The 18113-nt window shown below is 42.2% G+C and overlaps 1 protein-coding gene across 2 annotated transcripts in view; it reads right to left on the bottom strand.

The window, feature by feature from the left end:
• Helz (Helicase with zinc finger) overlaps positions 1 to 18113 on the bottom strand; it is an 86338-nt gene that overhangs the window by 18841 nt on the left and 49384 nt on the right. For both annotated transcript variants that reach the window (XM_076211041.1, XM_076211040.1), the window contains exons 12-15: positions 9162 to 9308; positions 7167 to 7353; positions 4599 to 4791; positions 448 to 2340 (exon numbers count right to left, since the gene is read on the bottom strand). In XM_076211041.1, the coding sequence (XP_076067156.1) occupies positions 448 to 2340; positions 4599 to 4791; positions 7167 to 7353; positions 9162 to 9308 (2420 nt within the window). The remainder of the gene's footprint in view (positions 1 to 447; positions 2341 to 4598; positions 4792 to 7166; positions 7354 to 9161; positions 9309 to 18113) is intronic.

The raw sequence follows: 18113 nt of genomic DNA, 5'->3' as shown, positions 1-18113 counted from the left end.
CTCTAGACAACCACAAGTCAAAGAATCATCCAATTGTACAATTAAATCATCATCACCACCACCAATTTGGGAGTGTATGCCAGGTGGAGTATTGCTTCACTCACATAGAGTCGCCAGTCCATATGTTCGCAAGTTCCCATGCAGCCACCGTTCCCACTCCAAACAACTCGTATCTAAATTTCTCCTTTCTGTCTCTCTTAAATTCCAAGTCTCTAACCCAAACAGTGTAACGGGCAAATTCACCCTTTCATTTAATCTTCTTTTTACATCCATCCCCAGATACCTATTTCTCGTGACACTTCATTCCTCCAAGACATTTACTTCCTTCCCTCCTTCATTCCCCGGTAAATGTAAACCTAAATACTTAACTCTATCCACAGGGTTATAACATGTCTACTTTACTCAAATTCTATATTGGGTATAAACCTTACTAAATCTGACACTCACCTGTCTATACTTTGTACTGACGATGGAGAATCTGAACCAGAAGGCATTCGGAGAGGAGGAGCCAAAAATGACGGATGTGGGGGCTGGGACTGTTGGAGAGACTGTGGGTTTGGCATATTTCCTGGGAATGACTGTGGGGTTTGCATATGCTGTAATGATTGCACAGGCTGTGATAAGTGTAAGGGCTGTGCTATCTGCAAGGATTTTACTGGGTGAAGAGGCTGAGTGGGTTGTATGGTCTGTGATGAATGTTGGGACTGAGGCATTTGTAAAGACTGAGGCAGATGTATGGGCTGTGACTGCTGGTGAGATTGTGATTGTTGCATGGGGTGTAATTGCTGGTGGGATTGTGAATGCTGCAGGGCATGTGACTGTTGAAGGGAGTGTGACTGCTGAAGGGGTGGCTGAGACTGCTGAAGGGGCTGTGACTGCTGAAGGGGCTGAGGCTGCTGAAGGGGCTGTGACTGCTGAAGGGGCTGTGACTGCTGAATGGACTGTGACTGGTGAAGAGACTGTGAGTGTTGAAGGGAATGTGACTGCTGATGTGGATGAGACTGTTGGTGGGGCTGTGACTGCTGGTGGGGTTGTGACTGTTGATGGGACTGTGACTGGTGATGGGGCTGTGCCTGATGATGAGGCTGTGACTGCTGATGAGGTTGTGATTGCTGATGGGGCTGTGACTGTTGATGGGGCTGTGATTGCTGATGAGGCTGTACTGGGTGCAAAGGCTGCAATGATTGTGATGACTGTAAAGTGTGTGGTGGTTGTAAGGACTGAGTTAACTGCTGAGACTGTGCTTGTTGCCTGGGCTGTGGTTGTTGGGACTGTGCCTGCTGTAAAGACTGTGCTTGCTGTAAGGATTGTGATTGCTGTAAGGGCTGTGTTTGCTGTGGAGGCTGTGCTTGATGTAGGGGCTGAACCTGCTGCAGAGACTGTTGATGCTGGGAAGGCTGCTTGGGAATGTGTACATTATTCAGGAACCTATATGGTTTGTCCCCAACAGCACCGTGTCTTGGAAGATTTTCAACACCTCTCCCACCAACTATTCCTCCAACCTGATGGTTGGGGATCTGGGAGGATCTATTTTGGGGCTGCAAGTTGAAACTCTGATTGTGAGAAGACTGTACGTTATTGGAGTTAGGTCGTGGTACCATGAGACCGCCAGCTCCTCGGAAAGCCATCCCTGACTTGGGTTGTGGCCTTACCAGGTGTCCTCTTAGGCCAGGATGGTCTGACTGGGCTAGAAAAGATGCCGCACCTTGCATTCTTGAAGCCACCATGTAGGGATGTGGTGTGGGGACTGCAGTCATCATTGAAGGTGTGGCTTGCCATGGTGCCTGCTGATCATATAATACATTATCTGCATATGACTGTGGCTGGTTTTTGGGATAGAGTGTCCGCCTCAGCCTCATAGGACGGCGAGACATTAGCTGCTGTCCTGTAAAGTTGCCTGTATTTCCTTGAGTAACCGATGATTTGGGAAAGGAAGAATTCTGTCCCTGAACTGGTACTGTAGTGTTAGAATTAAGCAGGTTATTGTGAGGCCAACATACAGCCATGTGCTGAGGTGGTTGAACGTAAGGAGTTGGGGAATGCGAGACATATGGCACTAAGGAATATGGTGGGCAGACATATGGATGATACATATGGGGTGCCTGGGGGTATAGGTATGGGGAGATGGCATGGGACGATAGGGAAAAGGGAGAGTTTAGGTGGTGATAGAATGGAGGCTGCACCAGCAACAATCGTGGGACAAACTCTGGTGCCAATGGGTTAAGGACATATGTCTTCTTGAGCTCTACACCATCCAGCTGCGCCCGTAAAGAAGCCCAAGTGATGCCATTCAGGGAACTTGCCTCATGACACTGCTGCAGAAAACATTCCCAAAGTTTCCTGGAAAAAGAAGAGAGAAAAATAAATTAATATCACAATATGTCAGACCTTACAATATTCACCAATCAATCCATTCCAGCAGGTCTCTCTTACAGAGGACTTGCAGCTTTTAAGAATCCAGCAACAGCATTTAGTACACATATATATATACATACATATACCAAAGGCTTTTTCTCCCTTACATGGGGGGTAGCCAAAAAGAAAAAGGCATAGAAATCACTCCCACCCATTTCATTTCCCATATATTCCACTCCCCTCCACCCCCTCCCTCCCTCCTATCTTGGCACATCCTGGATGATGGGTCCTGGGTCCTGTCCACTGCCCTAGGTCAGAAGCAGTGTTGCAAGACACAGCACATCCACAGCAAGGCTGCTTCATAAAATTCGGCGACCCCCCCTCTCCGTCCCATCATGCAGAAAAGGAGAAGACGGGGAGAAATCCCTTCGGGCTGTGTCAAATTTTTTCATACATACTTCCTCACCCCCCATCCCCCACCCACTCCCCTCATGCATCACAGCCTCATCTATACACAATCCTTCTCCATTCACCCCTATCTTCTGTCCTCTCCCATCCTTCCTCAACAGACATTCCTCTCTTTTGTAAAGCCCCTTTCACCCCATCCATCCATCTCATCCTAGGACGCCCCCTCATATTCACTCCTTCCACCTCCGCCTTCCATACTTCTTTTACTAAACTTTCTTCACTCATTCTTTCCATGTGTCCAAACCATCCTAATACTCTTTCATCAACCCTATCTCCCAGCTCCCTTTCCACCCCTGTTCTCCTCCTCACCTCCTCATTTCTCACTCTATCTAGCCTAGTAACCCCCATCATACTTCTCAGACATTTCATTTCAAACACATTCAAACTCCTTCTCTCTTCCTCTCTCATGTTCCAGGTTTCTGCCCCGTACATTGCTGTTGGCACAATCACTCCTTCATATAACCTCCTCTTAGCATCCATTCCCAAATGTCTATTTCTCATTACACTTTTTAATCCACCAAGGCATTTACTCGCTTCTCTCAATCTACATTCTACCTCCACCCCCACTCCTCCCTTTCCTGCCACATTTGCACCCAAGTATCTGAAACTATCCACTTCCTCCAGTTTCTCACCCTTAATGCTCACTTCCAGCCTACTGTCACTCTCTCCCCTTGTACATCTTATCACCTTACTTTTGCCCACATTTATCTTCAGCTTCCTTCTTTCACACACCTTCTCAAACTCTGTCACTAACTTCCTCAATCCCTCCTCTGATCCTGCTACAAGTGCAGTGTTGTCAGCAAACAACAGCTGGCTAACCTCCCACTTTTCTCCATTTTCTTTAATCATCTCCAACCCCTGACCCACTACCCTTGCATTCACCTCTCGCACCACCCCATCCATGTAAAGATTGAATAGTTATGTCGCCCTATCCTAATCCTCTCAATTAAAACACCTCCCATATGCTTTCCCAACTACATACATACATATACCACGGCTTTTTCCCCCTTACAAGGGGGGTAGCCAAAAAGAAAAAGGCATAAAATCATTCCCACCCATTCCATCCCTGAATACACTCCACACCCCTCCACCCTCCCTCTTATCTTAGCACCTCCTGAATGACGGGTCATCCCTGCACCTTGTCCACTGCCCTGGGTCAGAAGCAGTGTCGCAAGACACAGCACATCCACAGCAAGGCCGCTTCATTAAATTGGCGACCCCCCCTCTCCGTCCCCCCATTGCATAAAATGAGAGGACGGGGAGAAATCCCTTCGGGCTGCATCAAATTTTGCTCACACATACTACCTCACCCCCCATCCACCCGCCTATTCCACCTCATGCTATCCCAACATCATCCATATACAACCATTCTCCATTCCCAACTACATTCAACAAACTGATCCCTCTGAAACTACTACCCTCATATTTATTCCCTTTTCCATTGTAAAGCGGAACTGTAGAAGGTAATATAGCTCAAACTCAAACAACATACAAGTTCAAATCTAAATATGATAACTGGAAATCAAGGATATATATTATGTTACAGTGGTTGAGATGCAGGGATGACCCGTCATCCAGGAGCCAAGATATGGGGGAGGGAGGGAGGGGGGTGGGTGGGAGTGGAGTATGTGAGGATAGAATGGATGGGAGTGGATTTCATGGCTTTGTTTTTTGGCTACCTACCTCCCTTGTAAGGTGGAAAGAGCCTTTGGTATATGTATGTCTGTCACAGACAACAAATGACAACAATGACAAATAACAACAAATCTACCCACCTGCATTTTCCGATGGAACACAATGAGACAGGATCTCCAACCACAGCCACCAAGGACTGTGCTCTTGTAATTGCAGTAGTCAGAAGTTTAGCATTGGAGAGAAATCCATAGTCCATTCCTTTATTGTCACCATTTGTAGCACATGTGTGCCTTGTTCGTACAGTTGAAAGGATGATCACACGAAACTGCTTACCTGAAAGTAAAGAAGTAATGCACCCTAAAGCATGTTCATGTCTGAGGGAGGAAACAGAAGGAAGGGTGGTAAGTGGTGGGATGATGAAACAAAGAATGTAGAAGAGAAGAAACGAGCATTCACAGATTGGTTACAAAATAGGACAAGAATCATATGAGAGGTACAAAGAAAAGAGAAGTAACACATAAGATAAATAAGGGAAAGAGGAGAGTAGATTTGACATTGGGTAAGAGTATGGCCAAAAAATTTGAAAGTAGTAAAAAGATGTTTTGGAAGGGAATTAAGACAGATAGAGGAGGTTGTGGTGTCCATGTACCCCACAAGCATGCTTGTAAATGCAAGTTTATGCATGATAGAGTTGTGTGGTAGTTGATCTGACTCAAATGTCAGTAAGGCCAGAAAGGGTCACCGCAATTAGATAGCGTCTGGTCAGGCATCCGGATGGTCCCTTGTATATATACTGCCTGCCCCAAGCAGGCAAGCCATTCATTCAGTCATTCAGTCAGTCAGTCTGACCTCTGCACTTGTAGTGCGTTACTAGGCTTTCACAGTCAGTCCCCCACTTGGGGACCACGCCACAACCGTCCATAGGCCGACACACATATATCTTAATTAGAATAAACTATACAATGAAACCGCACATCACTCTCCATATGTCACCATTGCCCAAGTAACATACACCCATATATTACAAGGTGAATGAAGTACAAAAGAAAAGGTAAAAGGTGCATATGGAGAGATGATAATGGAAGAGATGGCAATAAAAGGAAGATGGGCAGAGTATTTTAGGGAATTGCTAAATGTGAAGGAGGATAGGGAGGGAAAGATAGTTGCAGTGGGAAGTGCTAAGAAAATGACAGTGATGAATTAGGAAAATGGAAGAGAAATAAGGAAAGATAAAGTGAAAGTAGTTATTAAAATGATGAGAGCAGGTAAGGCATCTGGGTTGGATGGGCGTCATGCAGAGTGTCTAAAAAAGGAAGGTACAGTGATGGTGGACTGGCTGGTGAGGTTGTTTAATGTTTGTCTAAAAGAAGGTAGAGTACCAGAGGACTGGAGGAATGCCAGTATAGTTCCACTTTACGAGGGAAAAAGGGACAACTGTGAGTGTAGTATTTTCAGAGGGATCATTTTGTTGAGTGTAGTTGGAAAGGTTTATGGGAGGGTCTTGATTGAGAGGATTTGGAGAGGAACAGATGGAGTAATTGGTGAGGAACAGTGTGAGTTTAAGACAGGTAGGGGTTGCATGGATCAGATATGTGAGAAAGCTTTAGGAAAAGGTAAGGATCTTTTATGGCCTTCATGGATTTGAAAAAAGCTTATGACAGGGTAGAAACAAAGGCACTATGGGAGGCAGTGCAGATATATGGGATAGGAGGAAAGCTGTTAGGAGCAGTCAAGAGTTTTAACAAGAGTAGTAGAACTTGTGTTAGAATTAGAAATGGAGAGTGAGTGCTTTGAGGTAAAGGTGGAACTTCACCAGAGATGCACTATGTTGCCTTGGCTGTTCAATTTATACATGGATTGGGCAGTGTGAGGGCTAAATGCAAGGGTAATGGGTCCAGGAGTGTAGATTATTAACCCCTTCCATACGGTGCCGCATACGTAGGCGTCATGAGGAGCAAGTGGATATGCGAGGCTGCCATATCAGCGTCTTGATTATATCTATTATAGTCGCCCCTGCATTTTGACATTCTCTATAAACTGCCCTTAATCACATTCTCTATGGTTTTCAAAATTCACGGGTGAAAGAGAGAACGATCAATATAAGCGGTGACTATATTTTATGATACGAGTATTATTACGACACGTCGTACGGCTGGCATTGGCTGCTGCCCGCGAGATTTAGGGCCCGTACTGAAGAGGTTAAAGAAAATGGAGAAAAATGGGAGATAAGCCAGTTGTTGTTTGCTGACAATACAGCACTTGTGGTAGGATCAGAGGAGAGATTAGGGAAATTTGTGACAGAGTTTGGGAATGTATGTGAAAGGAAGTTGAAGATAAATGTGGGTAAAAGTAAGGTGATGAGATGTACAAGGGGGGATGTGGTAGCAAATTGGAAGTATTAAGGGAGAGACTAGAGAAAGTGGATAGCTTTAGATACTTGGTGTGTTAGTGTGGTGGGAAAGGGAGGAGTGGAGGTGGAGGTAGAATGTAGATTGAGAGAAGCAAGTAAATGCCTTTGTTTTTTGGCTACCTCCCTTCTATGGGGAACAAGCTGTTGGAATATATATATATATATATATACACACAGCATCTATATATACATATATTAATAAAAAATACATATAACATCTAAACAGAAGGTTCACACTTTAATCTCATATGAAAATACAAAGCCATTTGAATCCTGAGTAAATTGTTGATACATTTACCTTGAACATTCAACACTCGCTCAACAGACACCTTGTAGAGGCGTTTCTTCTTCAGCTCACTTCTTATTCTCACAACCTGATCTGAATATGGTGTAACAACTCCTATGGAGGTTTCACATAGAGGTCCCCATTCCTCCTTTGGCCATGACTCTATGATTTCTCCAACTCTTTCACATACTTCATAAACCTAGTAGGAAAGAATTATGGTTTAAATAATACTAAAAAAAAGAAATTATTAAATCTAAATGTACAATCATGCTTTGGGGTGGTAGTCATGTCATGGCAAACATCCACACCAATAGAACAACTTACACCACCCTCCTCATCTTAGTACCCTGGAGATGAACCCCCAACACACACACTCAACTCCCCAAAAATGTTGATGTTCAACTGGGGAATAACAGATATACCAACTAGGGAAAGGAGAGTGTAAAATGTGTGGTGAGGTTGTTGAAAGAAATAATATAATGGCGACAGAAGGAAATCTGAATGAAGGTAAGGCTGCAACAATCCACCTGAAAATTAGAGCAAATGGGCTGAGTAAAAAAGATCTCATGGTGGCATATGTCCACCTAAGACAAGAGCCTGGAATGAAACTGAATATCAAGAAATGTTGTTGGACAAAAATGACTAAAAAACCTATTGAACAAAGTAACAATTTAGTTCTTATTGGAGAGTTTAACTGCAGTGAGGTCACCTGCAAGGAGTAGGAAAAAAGTAACAAGGCAGATTCCTGGGGAAATACCCTATCAAATATAGCAATAGAGAACACAATGACCCAATGGGTAATGGAGGCAACTTGGGTAAGAGATGACATTCACACAATGTTGGATCTGTTACTTACCAAAGAGTAAGACATCATTGGTTCTTTGAAATTCCTTCACCCCAAAAGAAAAAACTATGTAATAATTATTTCTCAGCTGGCAGATGAAGAAACAGAGCCAAAGAATGGATCACACAGGTAGGGCAGACCCAATTTTGAGAAGCAGACTTCTCAGTCTTGAAGAAGTTCTTTGAGAACATATTCGAAACTCATTCATTATTTCTACCTGAGCAGAGGAGGCCTTAAAGACCTCACCCCCCCCATTATTAGATTGTTTACTTTCCTGTGCCTCAATTCACCACTGATAAACCTGTAAAACCGTTTTAGTTCATCTTTGCATATTCTATAACACCTCTTTAAAAACATTTTCTTCCTGCAGATTCTTGTACAGTTGTTTCTAATTTGTTTATGGTGAGGGACAGGGATGACCCTTCATCCCAGAGGTGCTAAGATGGGAAGGTCAATAAGTGGGTTTTTGGATGGGTATGAGTGTGAGGTGGGTGTATGCTTTGACTTAGCAATCCTTTAGATAAATATATAATATTTTGGGTTAGTTTGTACTTTATACTATATGAACTGATTAATCAATAGTTAGCTAGAGTTTCACTGAATGGAAAACCCACAGTGGAACTGTGGGTGGTAATAATCCTCAGAACCTCGACACAAATCTCTCTGGGAAAGAACTTTGAACTTCTGTCTGTGTTATATCAGTGTGCGACTTTTTCTGTCATCAACTGAAAGTTGTAGAGAGAAAACTGAAGTTGTTTGATTTCAGCGCTTCTTGGTTGAAAAAGTGTAAGATATGTAGCTGAAATTTATGGAAACCTTGGGCCTAGTCCAGAGTCTGAATGTCAGCCCCTCAGGGCTGCACCTCTTGCTGGAAGTGAGGGTGTTGATGGGTTTTGAAAATGAGCAACTTTGCTATCTTGCTGGACCATCATATGCAGGTACCTGTCACTAGTCCCTGTGCTTTACAGGGATAGGGGAAACATTATGAGTATACATTCTTGAGTTTATGAGTGCATAGATTGAAAAAAAAAAAAAAAGATATATACATCCCTGTTCATAAGTCTAAAACCTGAATCTGAATCTTCTTAGCATGACTACAAACAAACAATCATATAATAAAAAGCAATCTAGCAATATATTTCAATGACAGTGGCTCAACCAACCTCGGAGTTGTTGTGAAAAGCAGTAGAATCTTGGTCTTGCATATCCTCACCCCTTGCTGTGAAAAAGGAGAGGGGGTGGAACTTGGGATGAGCTGTCTGACGTCCCTTGGCTAATAAACGCCCCTCGTAGAACAAGTCCGATGTGTACTGAAAAGGAGACATAACATCAATGATATTTAAGCCTTATTTTAAAGCAAGAACTCTTCATATTTTTGATAATTTATTCATGATAAAGATGAAGACACAGCACATCCACAGCAAGGCTGCTTCATTAAATCAGCGACCCCCCCTCTCCGTCCCCCCATGCAGAAAAGGAGAAGACAGGGAGAATCCCTTCGGGCTGCGTCAAATTTTTCTCACACATACTACCCCACCCCCCATCCCCCCACTCATTCCACCTCATGCATCACAGCATCATCCATATACAACCATTCTCCATTCACCCCTGTTTTCTGTCCTCTCCCATCCTTCCTCAACAGACATTCCCCTCTTCCCCAAAGCCCCCTTCACCCCATCCATCCATCTCATCCTAGGACGCCCCCTCATGTTCACTCCCTCCACATCTGCCTTCCATACCTCTTTTACTAGTCTTCCTTCACTCATTCTTTCCATGTGTCCACACCATCCTGATACTCTTTCATCAACCCTATCTCCCAACTCTCTTACCACCCATTCTCCTACTTACCTCCTCATTTCTCACTCTATCCAGCCTAGTAACCCCCGTCATACTTCTCAAGACACCTAATCTCAAACACAATCAAACTCCTCTCTTCCTCTCTTAGGTTCCATGTTTCTGGCCCATACAGTGCTATTGGCACAATCACTCCTTCATACAGTCTCCTCTTAGCCTCCATTCCCAAATGTCTATTCCTCATTACATTTCTTAATCCACCAAGGCATTTACTCGCTTTTCTCAATCTACATTCTACCTCCACATTCACTCCACCCTTTCCTGCCACATTTGCACCCAAGTATCTAAAACTATCCACTTCCTCCAGTCGCTCTCCCTTAATGCTCACTCCCAGTCTGCTGCCACTTTCACCCCTTGTACATCTCATCACCTTACTTTTACCCACATTTATCTTCAATTTTCTTCTTTCACACACTCTCCCAAACTCTGTCACCAACTTCCTCAATCCCTCCTCTGATCCTGCTACAAGCGCAGTGTTGTCCACAAACAACAGCTGGCTCACCTCCCATTTTTCTCCATTTTCTTTAACCATCTCCAATCCCTGACCCACCATCCTTGCATTTACCTCTCGCACCACCCCATCCATGTATAAGTTGAACAGCCAGGGTGACATAACATATTTCTGATGAAGTCACATGCTCTACTACTCTCGTAAAAACTCTTGACAACCCCTAGAAGCTTTCCTCCTATCCTGTATATCTGCAAAACCTCCCACAGTGCCTTCCTCTCTACCCTGTCATAAGCCTTTTCCAGATCCATAAAAGCCCAAAAAACTTCCTTACCTTTTCCTATAGCTTTCTCACATATCTGTCTTAACATAAAAATCTGATCTACACAACCTCTACCTGTCCTAAAACCACACTGTTCCTCACCAATTACTCCCTCTGTTCCTCTCCTAATCCTCTCAATTAAGATTCTCCCATAAGCCTTCCCAACTACACTTAACAAACTAATCCCTCTGAAACTACAACACTCACACTTGTTCCCTTTTCCCTTGTAAAATGGAACTATACAGGCACTCCTCCAGTCCTCCGGCACTCTACCCTCTCTCCAGCAAACATTAAATAACCTTACCAGCCAGTCAACCATCAATGTACCTCCTTTTTTTTTTAGACATTCTGTATGGCATCCATCCAGACCAGGTGCCTTACCTGCTTTCATCATCTTAACAACTGCCTTCACTTCATCCTTCCTTATTTCTCCTCCATTTTCTTAGCACTTCCCACTGCAACTATCTTTCCCTCCCTATCCTCCTTCACATTTAGCAACTCCCTAAAATACTCTGCCCATCTTCCCATTACTGCCTTCTCTTCCATTATCATCTCTCCATCTGCACCTTTTACCTTTTCTTCTCTACTTGATTCGCCTCCTCTTCCTCTCTTAATTCCTTTCCAAAACATCTTTTACTACTTTCAAAATTTCACATCTGCTCTCCTCTTTGCCTCCTTTACCTTGTGCTTTACTTTTCTTTTCTTTGTATCTCTTATATGACTCCCTTGTTCTATTTTGTAACCAATCTGTGAAAGCTCCCTTCTTCTCTTCTACAACCTTCTTTGTTTCCTCATCCCACCATTCACTACCCTTCCTTCTACTTCCTCCCATCCTTCTTGTTCCACACACCATCTTTGCACATTTTGTGACTCCCTCCTTGAACCATCCCCATTCCTCCTCCACTTCTAGCTCTACTCTATCCTTCACTCCCTCCCACTCCTCCTTCAGCTTCTTCTTTTCCTTTCCATTTAAAGAGTTCACTCTAAGCACCTCCCTACCTTTTGTCCTTTTCCTCTTTCTCCATCTATCCTCCACTCTCAACTTACCTTCCACCAAAAAATGATCTGATATTCCCCCACTCTCTCCCCTTAGCACATGGACATCCTTAACCTCTTCCATACGGTGCCACATACGTAGGTGGTATGAGGAGCAAGTGGATATGTGAGGCTGCCATATCGGCGTCTTGATTATATTTATTGTAGTTGCCCCTGTATAATGACATACTCTTTAAACTGTCTTCATCACATTTTCTATGGTTATCAAAATTCAAGGGAGAAAGAGAGAACGATCGATATAAGCAGTGACTATTTTTTATGATGTGAATATTATGACGAAAACATCGTACGTCTGGCAGCTCATGCTGCCCGCGAGATTTTGGCCCGGAGTGAAGTGGTTAACTCTTCCTTTTATACTCCTATCTACCACTACATAGTCCATTAACCCCTTCCATACGGTGCCGCCTACGTAGGCGTCATGAGGAGCAAGTGGATTCGTGACACTGCCATATCGGCGTCTTGATTATATTTATTGTAGTCGCCCCTGTGTTTTTACATTCTCCCAAATGTGCCCTGAATCCAATTCTCTGTGGTTTTCGAAATTCGCGGGTGAAAGAGAGAACGATCGATATAAGCGGTGACTATATTTTATGATGCGAGTATTATTTCGACACGTCGTACGGCTGGCATTGGCTGCTGCCCGCGAGATTTAAGTCCGGAGTGAAGTGGTTAATGCTCTATCTGCCACCCTTCCATCCACCACCCTAGCCCATGTGTACTTATGCTTGACTTTCTTCTGAAACACTGTATTTGCTATCATCAACTCTCTTTCTAGACACATCTCCACCATCAACTCCACTATGATTCCTTCCTGTAACTCCACATTTCCCAACCACTCCATCAATTGGATCATTTCCTACCCTAGCATTAAAGTCTCCCAGTACTGCTAGACATTTCTCCCTAATCCCTCTAGGCACTCATTTAAATCTATCCAAAAACCCTCCCTTCTACACTCTTCTCACTACCAGGACCATATGTACTTACAAAAACCCACATCTCCTCTCCCAGTTTCACCTTCATCCACATTATCCTTGAGGAAACCTCCTTCCACTCCACTACATGTTTACCTATCTCTTCATTTATTAGTATAGCCACCCCTTCTCTCCCTCTCTTCAATCCTAAATGCCTCCCAATTACACTCCCAAACTCACACTCGCCCTTCCCTCTCAACTTAGTTTCACTCAAAGCCAACACATCCATCTTCTCACAAACATACTACCTATCTCTTCCCTTTTACTCTCATCTGTACCACATCCATGCACATTAAAAGATCCAAACCTTAGGGTGCTGGTCCGAAAACTCCTAGACCCTCTTATGCCTTTACTTTTTTTTAGGAATGTCCCCTGTGGGGCTACAGGGAGAAGGATGCCTGGTCCCAATCCCTGTCCCGTTTTTCTCGCCTCTTACGATCCAAGTGGAAATACTTGGTGGCAGTATTCTTTTCCCCCCACCACAGGGTAGGCGAAACAAGGAAATGAAATTCAGAGAAATGGTACAGGACAGCAACAAGGGGTTGGGGGACAGCATAACGGAGGGACAGTAGCAGTAATGAAAGTTTCATCATTTCTCTGTGAGCAGAGTCTTCCTCTATCACAGACAAAATGATGTGTGGCTCTGGTCCATAGGGGTGCCCCATATAGACCCTAAAGTATCAACTGCATGCTACTTTGCCATAACAACATGCAGCCAATACCCCAGACGGGGTAGTGTTACAATGTTATAAAAGAGTATGGAGGGGAGCTCTTAATTCATTCACAAGAGCAAAAATATGTAGTGCACAGTGGGTCATTTATAACTTATCAAAATTTACATAATTGGGTTTGTATAGGCTCCAACCACTGTGTACAATTGCCATGTCTTGTGGGGATGTATGGAAACCATGCAGCTCACCCAAACCAGTTTGTTAGGAAACAGCTCCTATGGCAACTATCAATTCAATGCCATTGACACTTAAGCTAGTTGAATGTTATGGCATTGAATTAATGCCGTTAATGCTGTACAGGTAAAATACAAAGCTTACAGTGCCATTTCTTGGTATTAGTTCTCATGATGTCATGATGTATACCACCTCAAGTGTCCTGGGGCAAAATAGACAATCCCTTCAGCAATATTGTGAGTTTTCATCATCTTTTGAGAGTTGTTTTGACTCCCTAAATATCTGACAACAGGCAAAATGTGTGGATAGACAGCATGGTTATGGGCTATCAATTTGAACCAGAATATTTCTGAAGTTTTCATATTGTTGCATCATTGGTGCTTACTTGTGAACACGTTGGTTCTATAATGCTATCTTTGGGCACTCCAAAAAGCAAGGGTAGTATACATGATGCATTCAATATTTTTGCAGTTTGCTCCTACACAAAATACTGTACTGCAGAATATTCACATTATGCCTCCTGGATCCCACAAAAGCTTTGTAAACAATTATTTCTACATTGTAATACAGATATTTTTTTATCTCAGCCCAAGTGAAGTGGCCTTGCTATGGATGTGCTGTGACTTGCGACACTGCCTCTAACCCAGGGCAGTGGACAAGGTGCAGGGATGACCCGTCATCCAGGAGGTGCTAAGATGGGAGGGAGGGTGGAGGGGAGTGGAGTGTATTTAGGGATGGAAAGGGTGGGAATGATTTTATGCCTTTTTCTTTTTGGCTACCTCCCTTGTAAGGGGGAAAAAGCCTTGGTATATGTATGTATGTATGTATGTAAGAGAATCTAGCCCCATCACTTAGATCCCTATGTATGTTCTGTACACAAATTATATCACTGTCGCTGGTTGGTTATCATAAGCTTCCTTCCCCTGTCTTTCTCTTGGAGTTCTACATGTTATTGATACATTACTATTCTCCATAGGAGAACTATTCTTTTCTTCCCAATCACATATTTTCCTAAGTAATTCTTTCTTTATTTTCATAATTCCTCAATTTCATATTAAATAGACTGTGGAACTCCACACAGTCACAATGATGATATACGAAGAATGAACATGACCTATGACATCACTGCCAAGCAGATGGCACACAGGTAGGTTTTACGAGAATGGCTGAACCAGACAACATTTCAAATTGCAATAAATAAAAAATGAGAGTTCTGATTAATTCATTTAGCTATTATTGACTTTGGTAAGTACTACAAACATATTCCTACAAACACCTATCAACTTTTCCTTAAAATCATATTTAATTTCTTCAATACAGTAGAAGCCCGATTTAACGGATATCAATTTAGCGGAAACTCAAATTAGCAAACTGCAAATAGCAATAATGAAAATGCTCAACTTAGCGGAAATGGTCAGCTAAGCTGACCATTTTCCGCTAGCTGGCCAGACACGCGTCTACAGAAATAGCTCAATTTAGCGGGAACGGTCCGCTAAGTTGAGCATTTTCCGTCAACTGGCCACATGAGTGTCTCAGAGTCCAATGTTACCAGATGTTACCAGATTGTGGTGGTGGAATCAAGGAAAAATGTATAATTTAGTATTTTGGAGGTATATATATATATATATATATATATATATATATATATATATATGTACTATAATATATATACAATAATATATAATTCAGTATATGTATAAAGTATAATTGTAGCAGAAATATATTCAAGTAGAAATAGTGGGTATAATAGGAAAACAAAATAATGAAACAGTAAGTTGATGGGAAAATTCAAAATCAGTACGCGAGAGTAATCACCATGAAAAACACTTCTATAACAACAAACTACGTTTTCTGCAACAACACAACAATAACGCTCACTATCCAAAAACCAACTGCCCAGTCCTATTAATCGCTAGAATTATGTGCATCGAACCAAACATGAAGCTATGACTAATATTCCCCGAAATTCACAGACAGCTCATATCATTGTTACACGACACACACACGTTGCAACAAATTACTGCACATTGCTGTTCATTTGCAATTCACGATTGTGGTGCCTATAATTCACTTACAATAATATATATACTGTATGTGTGTGTGTGTACACTAGGGAATTTTTAGGTACGTATCATTTTTACAATCCACTCTGGCAACACTATTACACCAACGCTCACTCGCTCAATTTAACGGAAAATTCACTTTAGCGGACTGGACCTTGGCTGAATTAGTTCGTTAAATCGGGCTTCTACTGTATGTGTCAAATATTCGCACGCACACCAGGTTGCTCATTGTATGATGATGTATCACAATACTTGCATTACAAAATATAAAGTTACTGCTGTTACACTTGTTCTCTTTCACCCTGAATGAATATAACATCAAAGAAAATGTGATCAACTCTGTTCACAGAATACGGGGGTCACTCAGCTACAACTAAAAATAAATATAATCTGGAAGCTGATGCTGGTATCCTTATATACCCCACTCACAACTCATGATGCACACATGAGTATCATCATATTCAAGAGGTTAATTGGCTGGAAACAACACTCACTGCCCCAAAGGCTATTTCAGGCATCCACAATTCTTGATTTCAAGCTCGTCTGTCATTTCTGTGTACAGACGCTCCTCAACTTACGTTTTAGTAACGTTCCGAACGGCTGAACGTAAGTTGAAAATGAACGTAAGTTGTTACTGTACTATACATCGGTAAATTCTATTACTGTATCTTATAAAACACCCCTAAATCATTAATTAAACACATAACATTGTAAAATAATAACATTAATTTCAAGTAGATTAAATTCAAGCAACATAAATTGAGATGGTGGAGGAGGAGGGGGAGGAGGAGGCAAGGCATTTTCAGTTTGTCGTCTGCGCAATGTAAACAATGGACGCAGCGTCATGCGCAAGTATCGTTTGAACTACGGAGAGCGCGGTAAACTAAAAAATTCACTAGAAAAAATATATATATATATATATTTTTTTTTACCGTCAGTTCAAACGTAAAATCGAAAAAACGTAAAACGAATGAACGTAAGTAGAGGAGCGTCTGTACTTGACCTCACTTTACTTAGTTTGAAGTTATTTCCAAATGTTGTTCCCCTAATCCTCTTTAAATCTATCTCAATGTCTTTGTCATATCTTCCATTAAGGATTTTATGTCTCAATCAAATCCCCTATTATTTTTCTATGTGCTGTTCCTGGTATCATCATTTTTTTTAATCATTCTGGATATAAAGGTTCTTAAATCAAGGCAATAACTTTGAGGCTCTTCTTAAGATATTCTCCATCATACAAATATATTTTTTCTTATATACATACAGTGTGTATATATATATATATATATATATATATATATATATATATATATATATATATATATATATACATACATATATATATATATATATATATATATACACATTTTTTGGCATGAATTCACACTTTTTTTGAGAGAGAGAGAGGGAGAGAGAGTTGTCAAACAGAATGTGAGGATATGGAAAAAATAATATTAGTAAAAAATACTACATACATATACCAATGGCTAGTTTCCCCTTACAAGGGAGGTAGCCAAAAACCAAAGGCATAAAATCCACTCCCACCCATTCCATGCTCACATACTCCACTCACTCACCCCCTCCCTCCCTCTTATCATGGCTCCTCCTGGATAAGGGGTCATCCCTGTATCTTGCCCACTGCCCTGAGTCAGAAGCAATGTAGCAAGACACAGCACATCCACAGCAAGGCTCCTTCATTTAATTGGCAACCCCCCTTCTCCATCCCCTCGTGCAGAAAATGAGATGATCGGGAAATTTTTTCTTCAGGCTGCATCAAATATCATTCACACATACTCCCTCATCCCGCCCCCCATCTCCCACCCACTCGCATGCATCACAGCATCATCCGTACACAACCATTCTCCATACACCTCTATCTTCTCCCTTTCTTCCTCAACAGACATTCCCCTCTTTCCCAATGCCCTTTTTACCCCATCTATCCATCTCATCCTTGGTCGCCCCCTCATGTTCACTCCTTCTACCTCTGCCTTCCATATCTCTTTTAGTAAACTTTCTTTACTCATTCTTTCCATGTGTCCAAACCATCCCAATATTCTTTCATCAACCCTATCTCCCAATTCCCTTACCACCCTTGTTCTTCTCACCTCCTCATTTCTCACTCTATCCAGACTAATAACCCCTATCATAATTCTCATGCACCTTACCTCAAACACATTCAAACTCCTCTTTCTCTCTTATGTTCCATGTTTCTGCCCCATACAGTGCTGTTGGCACAATCACTCCTTTATACAGTCTCCTCTTAAGGGGGTACGCGACACCTAGGGGTTATTTTCTAAACTATTTAGAGTAAAGAGCTGAAACTTCTCAGGTAAATAGGTATCCATGTTGCCTACATTTTAGGTGAAACAGAATGATGTATGTACACACAGTAGCGACATCTAAAAGTGCACAGCATCATAATACGTGGACCAATTTGTTTTATATTTTGGCTATGATTAGTCAGTAGGCAGACCTAGGGCCGGTCATTAAGTAATT

The sequence above is a fragment of the Oratosquilla oratoria genome, chromosome 28, assembly GCF_046742065.1.
Source record: "Oratosquilla oratoria isolate Oo_2021 chromosome 28, ASM4674206v1, whole genome shotgun sequence".
Classification (NCBI taxonomy): domain Eukaryota; kingdom Metazoa; phylum Arthropoda; class Malacostraca; order Stomatopoda; family Squillidae; genus Oratosquilla; species Oratosquilla oratoria.
Note: the sequence above shows the minus strand (reverse complement) of the source record. Positions and strands in the feature narration are given on the sequence as shown.